The 12,608-nt window shown below is 34.3% G+C and overlaps 1 protein-coding gene across 3 annotated transcripts in view; it reads left to right on the top strand.

Moving 5' to 3' along the window:
* Window positions 1–12,608, top strand: part of DOCK7 (dedicator of cytokinesis 7) — a 204,838-nt gene that overhangs the window by 172,021 nt on the left and 20,209 nt on the right. For 2 of the 3 annotated variants that reach the window (XM_024740388.1, XM_024740391.1), the window contains 6 exons: window positions 1,181–1,339; window positions 1,980–2,080; window positions 2,990–3,182; window positions 4,558–4,701; window positions 7,029–7,160; window positions 8,718–8,732. In XM_024740388.1, coding sequence (XP_024596156.1) covers window positions 1,181–1,339; window positions 1,980–2,080; window positions 2,990–3,182; window positions 4,558–4,701; window positions 7,029–7,160; window positions 8,718–8,732 — 744 coding nt within the window. The remainder of the gene's footprint in view (window positions 1–1,180; window positions 1,340–1,979; window positions 2,081–2,989; window positions 3,183–4,557; window positions 4,702–7,028; window positions 7,161–8,717; window positions 8,733–12,608) is intronic. The other variant, XM_024740390.1, reaches the window with a different exon arrangement.

The following is a 12,608-nucleotide window of genomic DNA, read 5'->3' as shown; positions in this document are numbered from 1 at the left end:
GAAGTGTTAAAACTGAGGTACCCATGCGACATTCATAAGGAACCATCTAGTAAAATATAACAGCTTGGAGCTCAAGAGAGAAATATGAACTGAAGACATAGACATGTATCTGTACTGGTCCAAGGCAGAAAAATGGATGAGGCTGTTTAGAGTATGAGAAGTGAAAAGGTTTCTTGACAGAATCTTTGGGAACACTGATATTTAAGAAGGGCAACTGAGGAATAAAGGAGACAGAAAAAGAGTGGATAAAGAATAGAAAAATCAGGATAAGGTGGTACCACTGAAGATAAGGCAGGCAATTTTCAAGGCAAAAGTAATCAATACATTTAAATATACAGAGATGTCAAGTAGAATATTGACCAAAAAGTATCTTGGATTTGGCAATTACTAGGTTGTCACTGATAAACTATTAAGAGTAGTTTCACAGTGGGGAATGGTGCAACAGAAATGAATTTTCACTAGAAAAGGAAGAGTGTAAGCTCTTATAGGCATCACTCCAAAGATTCTACCTTTAAGTTTCTTTATACAGGATGTGAGTTATTTTTTCATAGCAGTGGACCTAATGAAAGGGGCTAGAATGCAAAGACCGCATCTAACACTTAAGAATTTTGTGATGCTGGTCAAGTTCTTTAACCCATCTATAAAAATGGTATTATTATTAATAACATATACCTCATAGTAGATCAATGTAAAGTCTAGGCACAACTTCTAATTCAAGTCTAACACACAATTTTTATTTTTTACTCTGTTTTGTAGGCTATTATTACAGCAAGATTCTAAGCTTTATGTCCTTTTAAAAATAAGATTTCAGGGCTTCCATGGTGGCGCAGTGGTTGAGAGTCCGCCTGCCAATGCAGGGGACACGGGTTCGTGCCCCGGTCCGGGAAGATCCCGCATGTCACGGAGCAGCTAGGTCCATGAGCCATGGCCGCTGAGCCTGCGCGTCCAGAGCCTGTGCTCCGCAACAGGAGAGGCCACAACAGTGAGGGGCCCACGTACCGCAAAAAAAAAAATAATAATAAGATTTCAATATAAACATTTCATTACTTTTTCAAAAATATTTTGCATAGAATGGTATTTTTTTTACTAACCTTTTCCTTTTAGGAAGTAAAAAAATATATACTTTTTCACTTTAAGCTTTCCTGTATTAAATGTTTACCTGGCAATTTCTCTGTTACAGAACTTTGCCAGGGTTAAAATGCAGGTAACCATGTCACTGTCTTCCTTGGTGGGCACATCTCAGAATTTTAATGAAGAATTCTTAAGACGTTCTCTAAAGACTATACTGACATATGCTGAAGAAGACTTGGAATTGAGGGAGACAACATTTCCTGATCAGGTCAGAAATGCTACTTTTTAGAGCATTAACTGAAATAGGAATTGTAAATAGGCATTTTCCAAATTGTTAGATCAAACTTTGGTTTTAACTGGAGGAACCTATATTTTTCTTTCATCCATATGTGTCAGATAGGGCTGAATCTCTTTGTTTTAATAAGCCACCCTCCCTTCTCAGAATGGTTAATATCTTTGGTGTTTAATTCTGTGAATTTGTACCAAAATAATATTAGACTTAGGCAGTATGGACAAAAAAAAGCTTTATGATGAAACTATTCCCACTGATTAATGTAATTTGCCTCAAAAACTAAAGTTTCTACAAACTACCTTTTGGGAAAATCTGAAACATAGGAGAAGATTTCCTTTTGTGTTCTTTTCCTGTATTCCCTATATCCCTATATGTATTTTATTTCTACTTACATTTCTACTTGTTTCTGGGTGAGAGAACTGAAAAAACAGTCTGCTGAGCAATTTGTATAAAGTTTACCACCCTTCACTCATCTTACCCCAGCATACCCAGACTCTTTAGAACTATATCAAAATCATATTGTTTTGAAATCTTTAGATGCTTATCTGAAATATCTTCCAAATTAATTTAATGATTGTGAATGAATGGATGTTTTTCATACAATTCTCTGCTACAGGTCCAAGATTTGGTTTTCAACCTCCATATGATCCTTTCTGATACTGTTAAAATGAAGGAACACCAGGAGGATCCTGAAATGTTGATTGATCTAATGTACAGGTAACATTTGTTTGATTCACTTATACCTTGTATAATGGGGCTTAAATTAGTACAATACACAGAAAACATGAGATTAAAAAAATACAAAACATATTTGTCGTTTTCTAACGGTAATCGAAAAGTCAAAATGTGCTTTATCAGATCCCCTGTGTCACTTCTTCTTTTAAGAACTATGAATAATTGTTCGGTATATTTATTGATTATCAAAAATAAGAGGATTATTTAAAGTAATGACACATTTAACACCTTGGCATCCTGGGCCCTAGATTTCCTAGGAAGGCCCAAGATCCATATTTTAAATGTAAAATTTCTTTAGGAAGAAAATACAGTGTATTAACATTTTACTACAATATTAATTTTGCTGATTTTAAATATGGTTTTGCCTATAGGATAATATTTATAGGGTATTTTGAGAATTTTGTAATTCCTGTTGTACCTTAAAAGATGTAAGTAAAACTTGACTTTTTCTTTGCCATATGACCTTCTCTTTTTACAGTTTTGGTGTTCCTTAAAGGCACAAATAAAACAAAAACAAATATGTTCTTTAAAATAAAAATGATACAGTGAAACAATCTTTTATAAATTTTTTTCCTTGAATAGAAAACTTGTTTATATTCCCATAATAACATGTAAATTCCCAGTTTTTCCCTTACTGATTGTTTCCTTAGTGTCCAGATTTTCATATAAAATGTCCTTTTTTTAGCCTCCCACTGCAAAAAATTGATATTACCATTCCATTGGCCCACAGTTGTTTCTCTAAGCATACTCAAAGACATTTTCATACCACCCAAAAACTTGTCTTAATAGGTTGTGTTCAATAACAGAAACCTAAACACTGAACAAGCAATTTGGACTCCCTTCTAGCTTGGGAAGCAAATGCTAATTGAGAAGAATTTCTGTTCTAACTAGAATTGCCAAGGGGTACCAGACCTCTCCAGACCTGCGGCTGACCTGGTTGCAGAACATGGCTGGCAAACACTCGGAACGCAGCAATCATGCTGAAGCTGCCCAGTGCCTCGTTCACTCAGCAGCACTTGTTGCTGAATATCTGAGCATGCTGGAGGACCGGAAATATCTTCCTGTGGGATGTGTAACATTTCAGGTAGGAATCTGCCAGGTTACATTAAATCAAGGTATGTCCTTTTTTGGATTTAACTTTTCTCACTGGTGTTTAGATTCATTCAGCTTGTAAGGAAAGCATAAAGACTGAAGGTGATACTTTAGTAGATGAATTAACATTTCACTATCACTTTCATTAATACATTTTTAAAGTGTATTTCTTGTTAATCCTCTTCCACATTTTCTTACCTCTGCATTATCAGTGCTGTGTATATTTATTCTCTTTGCCTATACTGCTGTGGACTTTGTAGCATCTATGAAATACGTTCAAGATATTGAGAATCAGAATTCAGTGGAAACTCTTAATTGGCTTTTAATTAAAATACCAGGTAAACCAACATTCTCCATTCCCTGTATAAATATGCTAATATATGACTCAGAGATGATAGCTTATGCTCTAGTACGGTTACATTCCCCTTACCCACTAGTTGAATTCTTTGCTTACCAAGAGTTAGTTATGCTTTGCTTTTCTTAAAACCTGTTAAGGCCAGGTTTGGGAAGTTACAAAATTTAATTAAATATTATGTTCTCTGATAAATCTAAATGCAATAAGAGTAAGTTATTGTTTCTCTGAAAACCAAGTTGAATGTTTTGCAAAGAGATCAGACAAATAAAGAATGGGGGGAAAGCTCTGAGAAGTCTAGGATAGTTTGATAATCTTTTAAGTTCAAGTTTTTACTCTAAAGAAACCAAAACTGGAAATCTTAAATAAAGGTTGCATTGTGGGTATTTAGTCAAGAGAGATTACATGGAACTCTGATCTCGAGACCCATACACAAAGAAAAGACCTTAGATCTACTTCAGGAAATTGACAAATGAGCGTATATCTACTGTGAATATTTAGGTTCAAATCAAATATTTAAGGTATGTAGGTATCATTTCTTTTTTAGAAATAATGGCTGATCCCAATCTCATTGGGTAAGAGGGCTTTTAATATACCTGAGTTTTCTCATTAACTTGATGTATGTTAGGCAAGCCAAGGGACCATTTTTGTACCTTATTTTCCCTGAAAGAGAGTTTTAGCAAGATCAATTAAAATTAAAAATAAAGATTGTTTAAGTCTCCATAGGTGTTCTATGTGATACTATGATTTTCCTTAGCCCATGATTTTTCTTAATTTTCTTTCTTGCAACTTTTTATTAATGGAAAAGTTATCTAGCAGTGGTGTTACACTTTATTGTCGTCTTCACAGTACAAAACGTTTTTGGAGATTTGTCTTTTATCTTTGCATTGACTACCCTTTTTTTTTAAACTTAAGCTGGTAGCTATATTTCATCATCAATTACTTCTTCATATACATCTTTCATGTTAAGAAATTAATTCCATTTCACAAGCCTTAAACATTTTTTTCCTCCTAGAATATTTCATCTAATGTTTTAGAAGAATCTGCAGTCTCAGATGATGTGGTATCTCCAGATGAAGAAGGTATCTGCTCTGGAAAGTACTTTACTGAGTCAGGACTTGTGGGATTACTGGAACAAGCAGCTGCTTCTTTCTCTATGGTAGATGACTCTTATTCATTTCTTCCCACAATTACATACTTCTTAATTATTAGTGACATGTATATTTATGCTTTCTGCCTACAACTCTGCTTTTCCTTTATGGTAGTTTTCTCTAAGTACCTTAGAACCATCTAGTAACATATTTTCTTTCTAGATTCATCATTGCTTATTCCTTTTTATTTTAATAGTCGGTCACTTCCTCCAGTGTTTTTCATCTGCTTGTTTGTGAACCAACACTTAGTCTGTAAGAGATTTTTTTTTTGCTTGCTTTACAAAACTTTACCACCAAACATTTTCTAAAACTTTAAAATTAAAAAAAAACCCAGCAAAACAGAAAGCCTGTGGTACTCAGGAAAATTATGGCCACTCATCCCATTGGTTGCATAGTGAGTTCTATTAGGTAGATAGAGTGGTATCAGGAGCTTTATGAACTACATCCTAGATCCCTTGTCTGACCTACCCTACCATGCTATAACTCTAATCCTTGTCCCTCCCCATCTGTATGTGAAGAATTAAAGCAGTCATGTGGATCTGAGATGGGATGTTTGTTGGAGAAGGAAAAAACAGCCAGCCAAATCCCTGCTTACTTTCTTGAACCATGGTGATATAGTCACCTGCTTTCTGTGAGTTTTCTGCTGAGTGTTTAGTATCCCAGCACCAAGGTTTGGGAGACAGTGAGGTTCATGTTAAGGTAAAAGGTAAGCTTGATGTAATATACAGTGTTTCCCACCTTCCCCATTGTACTACTATTAGGAACTGGTTATTGCTTCTCCTGGCCGTAACCCTCCCCAGAAATATATTGGTTATGGGTATAGATTTAGAAGGCATACAGTCAGAATTCAGATCCTGGCTCTGCTACCTTAGTAGTTAAATCACTTCAGGCACAAGTTACTCAACCTACCAGTGCCTCACTTTTCTTAACCATTAAATGCATCTAATAATAGTACCTACTTCAAGGAATGTTATCAGGGTTAAATGAGTTAACCTATGTAAAGTGCTTATCACAGTGCCTGGCTCCAAGTAAGTTTTAATGTGTTTGCTATTATCATCTTCTCATCATTATTGGCACTTAGAAGCAATTCATTTAATAATGATTCTGAGACTCAAAGAACGTTAGGCATTGGTCCACTTTAAAATTTCTTGTTTTTGAGGACCTTGATTGTCCTGATTCCTACCCCGGATCTCTGTTCCTTGAGTTTCAATTTAAGTGATCTGAACTAGCAGGGAAAAAAAGTTTTTTGGTATTAATGGAATATTTTAATAAATATACATTCTGTGTGTATATGTGTTTAATTTTAATAATTCACAGCAGTGAATTTAGATTGGGGTACAGTGGCCTATATTACAGAAGCCTATATTTTGCAAGAGCATATAATTGTGAATTTCATTCTTTTTCAATTAATCTATTTAATATTAAGTAAAATAATTACTGGGCATTTTAGTTACACTAAATATACTTTGCTATTACAGCTACATGTTGCTTAAATATACTCCTGTGAACTGACTAGAAAATATGAGAACCATAGGTTTTCCCTGGGAAAATAATGTTTGCTGATGTGTGAGGCAGTGGGAACTCAGTGGCTCTTGGAAAATACCTCTCCTTCCTTCACTACAGCCATCAATCCATTACTAAAGGCAAGAGAGTGGGTAGCAGTGTAAACACATTTTGTCCCTTACTCTGATTATAACCAGAGCAACCCTTAGCCACCTACTGACCAACTATCCCCTACTTGAATAAAATCTGGTGGTTCAGAACCTTCTTATGTTTTGTTAAAAATCAGAGATTTTTCCATAGGAGAGTTCCAATAAGATTTCCTGTGTCAATTTAATATTTTGGAAAAGTTAATAATTTTAGTGTCCTAGGAGGCCACAGGTTATCTGATATTTGCGTATCTGTGACCAATGTAATAATTGGGTTTCTTTTATTCCTCTGCTCAGAATTAGTTTCTGCAAAAGTTTATGTGCGTATATGAGGACACACACATACACACATTTATTTTAGTTAAGTAATTACTGGTTAGATAAAAGCAAAATGTCCAATTCAAATTATATAGAAATATAAATATGCATATATTATGTGTGTGTATTTTAAATGCACAGACACAAACACACATGCATCCATATCCATTCATCTATCTAGAAGAGATAATATTAAATTGTGCAAAATTATTTTATTAGGCCTTAATCAAATAAAAAATTAGTAGTGTTTGTTTTTATGTCCTATTGGAAAACAGTAGTATTGTCTTAGTAGAAATATTGTGAGTTCATAAATTGTAATTCACTTTCTTATTGATGTAAAAGAAAGCAATATCTTATTATTCTTATAGGCTGGCATGTATGAAGCAGTTAATGAGGTTTACAAAGTACTTATTCCTATTCATGAAGCTAATCGGGATGCAAAGAAACTATCCACGATTCATGGTAAACTTCAAGAAGCATTCAGCAAAATTGTTCATCAGGTAATGATTGTACTTTCTAGCTTCAGTATAAATGGAGAAAACTGTCTACAAGCATTAGTGTTGCTTTGTACTAATGTCAAACTAGATGTCATGAAATGACCATTTTAATGAGGTTAAAAATGAACAGTGTCAAAATGATGGTTCATGGCCAAAAGCAAGACTCATTAACAAAACTGAATTTACCTAAAGTAGATTATGATCATCATAACCTTTCCACATAGCTTCTCTTTTTTTCCTTCACTTTTTTTGAATTATTACTAGTTGCTAAATTTTTTTTAAATTGTGAGTTATTTTCTGTTTCACAGTGTGGGTTATAGTTATGAATCTGATTTTTAAGTTGATTTCTATTCATTTGCTGCCATAAAAGTTGTTATGTTTAACCTTTTATTAAATGATGTGAAAGTTTAATAAACTCCTAATATTTTTAATGATTTCAACTGAACTTTTAACTGTTTTTCCCATATATTTTTATTCAATCATCCTTTGACATATTTCTAATATGAAAATAATGTTTAGTGAAAATAATGAATAAATGGTTGTCATGTTTATTCAGTTATAATAGTATGACTTCAGTACTTGTTTATAGTTCATGGAATCCACATATTATCACTAAAATTAAAATTAAAATAAACTTGGTTTAGAAATGAGGTAGACTACCAGCAGTTGATTTCCCTGAAGCTGAGTCACTGGCTCCATTGAAATGCTCTGAAGTATCCTGTCGAGGCTCCTCTTTCTCCACTTTTCTCTTCCCTTCCCTGTGCTACCCATGCTGTTGTCTGCTACTGCCATCATCAAAGAAGGAAGTGGAGTACTGGTTTTCCACTTTTTCGTTCGGTATTAGTCCTACTTTATTGTCTGTCAACTTGACCTCCTCTTTCTTGCCATGGACTAAGCTGTTCTGGATGAATTGATATAATCTGAAAAATTTTAAGTCTTAAATAGGGCCACTATACTGTTAAGCCAGAATTTTATTATTGTTTACTAAAATGTTGAAGTTGCAAAAGATCATTAGGATTCTTGATCACAACAGTTGGGTCTTTTTATAATCAGTTGTACATATACTGTTAAGGAAATCTCATCCCAGCTTCCAGAGCTATAAATTGCAAATTACACATCAGGTCTGGAACATCTAGAGCTAGTAGCTTCCAAGAAACTTTCATCTATTTGTATCAAAGACATTTGAGTGAAATTTCAATGTCTATTCCAATTTACCTGCGATACTTCAGTGAAGTGCAGCTCACATTAGTTAGTGATCTAATTTAGACACAAATGAAACAAGTATTGGCTTTCTTTCCCCCAAATTTGTACTTTTCACTTATTAAAGTTTTAAAAGGTGAAATTTTAGCTTCTAGGTTTTGAACAAGGAATTTATAATATTATCACAGGTCTTAAGTGAAGGAATATGGTGTTTAAAGTACCCTGGTGTTTTCTATACGAAGAAGAATTTATGGTATATGGTGCCTTACACTACTGAACTTCCTTTGGCTTTTTTTTGTTCTTTTTAAACAGTTTTTTTTTTTTTATGACTTTGCCCTTTTTTTACTTTTTATTATACAGAGTACTGGCTGGGAGGTAGGTAATGTTTTAGTTAGTTAAAGACACTAATAGATTGATTTGATCAGATTTCTTATGCCAATGCTTTGCCCACATGTGCTAGCTGTGGGCGTTCTGTTGCTGTCTGCTGTCAACTGAATTCATTAACCAAAGAAATTTTGTTAAAATACTGTAAGTTATGTTAAGAAATTTATTATTAAGAGGTTGTAGGCAGTGCATGGAAATCCATATGTTACACTAATGAGATTCTTTGGTAAATGAGCCACTTTATCATCACTTAGTTTGTTTTTATCCTTTGAAGCATTTTCTTTCATCAACATTTACACACAAATTTCTTTTTTTAACCATATTGTTTTACCTCATTTTGCAGAGGTCGATTTATATGTTATTGCTCAGAGGTGTAAATAAAAAATATTTCATCTGATCTAAGATGCCATCAATTATAAGACATCCCATTATTTTCCATGCCTTTAAGAAACAAAGAAAAAAGATACCCTGTGTATTAAACTACAACATCCTATCAGTTGAAAGATGAATGCCAACTACAGAGATACTAAAATATGGGCCAGAAATGTGCATCTTAGAATTGATGAAAGAATGTGTTAATTTGATCTTGAGTCACTTCACCTTGAGTATAAGCACTACTGAGGAAAGAAATTCACTTTTGTCATTTGAATTTTGTTGGAGGGAGGGATAACGAGATTGAGACAACTGGAAATTTAATTTGACCTCATATTCTGACAATGTTTGATAATTAGTGTTCGATGAAGACTATGTGTGCTTCCTTTTATGGAGTCATTAGGCTCATGAAGTTATATATAAGTTAAATCTTACCTGAAAAGTGCCAGGAAGAATTGATTGCCTTTGTTTTAAATCCTTCTGTAAAGGAAAGAATTCGATAAAATTTAAAATTCTACGAAATAATTTATTTTGATGAGGTATAAAACAAGGTATTAATAAACCAGGTTTATTTAAAGCTAAATATATCTGTAAAGTTTTCTGCTTTGCCTCTCACTTTGTAGTCAGGTTTATGCTGATTAAGCAGCTTAGGCTTTCTCTGTTTGGTTTTGCATTTCAATCCTTGTTTTGAGATCCAACTAGAAACCTTCAGAATAAATGTTACTATTGCATTCTCTTCCATTTCTGAATTAGTTGCCACCTTTCGTTTTTCTTCAGATGAAGCCAGTACAGTTGCATCTACCTTAGTTCTCCAGATTAAATGTGTGTGACCTTATTAATACCTAGTACAGAACCTCTCATTTCTGTGGCTCAATTAAGACTTATATAAAGAGACTTTACATGGTTATCTATGAGTGATAAAGTTCCTTATGGATTTCCTAACATGAAATGGAAGTAGGTGAAAAGTAGATAAAAGAAGATACATTGAAACCTCTGAGCAGTTTATTACTAGTCTGCTTGATGCTAAATCGACCCCTGAAAGGTATAATTTTCACTGGTTATGATATTAATATTCTGTCATCATGTTTATTGCATGGTAAAAGTCGCACAGACTTTATTTTCTTGTTTATATTCTTGTCACTGCCTTTCACTGGACCTTTAGCTTTGTAGCTTCTAAAATTGTTGCACGTTTGTTTTTTGCTTTTCCCTTGTAAAACTTAAATGGATGCTTGCATTTTAAAAATATGTTTGCTACCATTTGCTGCTTATTTGTTTTGAAATTTCCCTAATTAAAATGCTTCTGTTTTCTCTTCTCTCTTGCCCCTGGTTGCTGACCCTACTCCCTACTTTTACTATTGTCTATTGTGGTAAGTTCCTATCTTGTGAATATTTTTCTTTTTGACTCTGGGAAAACTTCAGTAATTTCATTTTTTCTAAAAGCTATGTTTCCTAGCTAATTTCCTAGTATTCTCAAAGAACTCTCACTGGATTGAGATCCAGTAAGGATAACTGATACACTATAGAAAGGCTCTTTGAATTGATACTCCCTCCCTGACTTAGAGGAACGCTATCTGGGCTTATATATTAGCATTGTATTTCATTTTTTACCGTGCTCCTTGATTTGGTACAAATTATTTGAGTTGGCAAAGCTTTTTAGGGCTGTGTGTGTGGGTTTGTGTGTGTGTGTAAAAGATAACTCTAAAACTTGATATTTAGCAATTTGGTCAAGTATTTACCATCCAAAATAACAAATCAGGAACCCTTCTTAAATCACGGTGATCTGCCAATTCCAATATCTTAATGACTGTTTAGTATTTACCTTTATTTTCTCTTCCCAAGCCCATTTATTTTTCTTAAAATAATAGGAAATAGAGCTTCCCTGGTGGCGCAGTGGTTGAGAGTCTGCCTGCCGATGCAGGGGACGCGGGTTCGTGCCCCCGTCCGGGATAGATCCCACATGCCGCGGAGCGGCTGGGCCCGTGAGCCATGGCTGCTGAGCCTGCGCGTCCGGAGCCTGTGCTCCGCAACGGGAGAGGCCACAACAGTGAGAGGCCCGCGTACCGCAAAAAAAAAAAAATAATAATAATAATAATAGGAAATAAAGTATGTTTAATAATTTCTCTTATGATTGCATTTTAAAATTACTTTTAGAAAAAAGAGAAATATTGAATTTCTGTATGGAAACTTACAGCCATTTCATATTTTGTGTCTATATATTTTATTTTAAAAGATACATTTATCCATTTATCAAATAGTGAACAATTTGTATTCAGAAGTAGATTAATGCAAGTTTATATTTTTCAGAACAGTCATTCCCCAACCATTGATAACATAGTCACATAATACTGTCTCCATTTTTTTTCCTTAAAAGATTACAACATATTTCACCATCCTAGGGGAAATATCACCACCCTAGTAGGCATATATTATAGTCTTCAGAAAGGCTTGAGAAGGTGGGCTTAGCTTTTTTAAAATTCTCTCTACTAAGTCACTAAAGAAAAGTGGCGTACCCTAATTTATGAGATTGAAGCATGCAAAATAACTGGATCATAACTCTTGTTGTTGTATTGGATGGACATGAGTATGTCCATATTCATGTCCATCCAATATTTTGGTTTTTATATGCTGAGAAATACTAGCCATAGTTCTGGTGCAGTGGCTTCTGTTGAATTTTTATAAGCCTTAATCTATGCTAAAGCTGCGTGAGATAAATTAACTCATCCAAGCCAGTAAAAGAGCAGAATGAGAAACAGCAAATTTTAATAGGTGATTGGGGAGTGGGGGGCTGAAAGAAGGGCGTGAAAAAAGTTCCAAGAGCATAGTCAAAACAAGTACTTTTACAACAAGTAGTTGAGTGGAAAAATGTGACACTCTAAAGAAGAAACTAGACCAGCGTAGGTATAAAACATCCATGACTGTTTACCTCAGGAAAGGTGAAGAGATGAAGTTAGATATGAAGAATGTTAAGGAAATTAGGGAAAGTGAGAAGAACTTCTCTGTGAGGAGGTACTTTCTGATAGTTGGTGACTCCCTAATAATTGGTATAGACCCGTGACTGAGCGCCTGATGATGCTGTACCACTGGTTAGGTTTGCCCTTTATGTTACTTTTGATGAGAAAAAGATACAGACAGCAAACATTTACTTTGTAGATGATACTGGACATGATTTGTTTTTTTCTGGACTAGAACATATAATGGTTAAAATTGAACTTTTGATAAGAAATGCAGTAGGATATATCAGAAGCATCTATCTGGTAGGTAAACCACCAACCTAATTTTCATACTGCAGTTTACAGGAAGGAGATGCAAACATCCAGTAACAATTACAGTAGAGGCCAGTGTTGTAATATAGAGGAAGACAAAATACAGGGAGGGAGATACTCAGTAATTCTCAAACAGTTACTCAAGGAAATTCTCAAAAGTTCTCAAGGAAAGCATCAGAGAAGCGAAAGATGGTTCAGAGATCATACTTATGTTCTAGTGTCTGTATACCAG

Source organism: Neophocaena asiaeorientalis, unplaced genomic scaffold (assembly GCF_003031525.2).
Source record: "Neophocaena asiaeorientalis asiaeorientalis breed wild unplaced genomic scaffold, Neophocaena_asiaeorientalis_V1.1 scaffold581, whole genome shotgun sequence".
Taxonomy (NCBI): Eukaryota; Metazoa; Chordata; class Mammalia; order Artiodactyla; family Phocoenidae; genus Neophocaena; species Neophocaena asiaeorientalis.
This window is presented reverse-complemented; position numbering and strand designations above follow the sequence as displayed.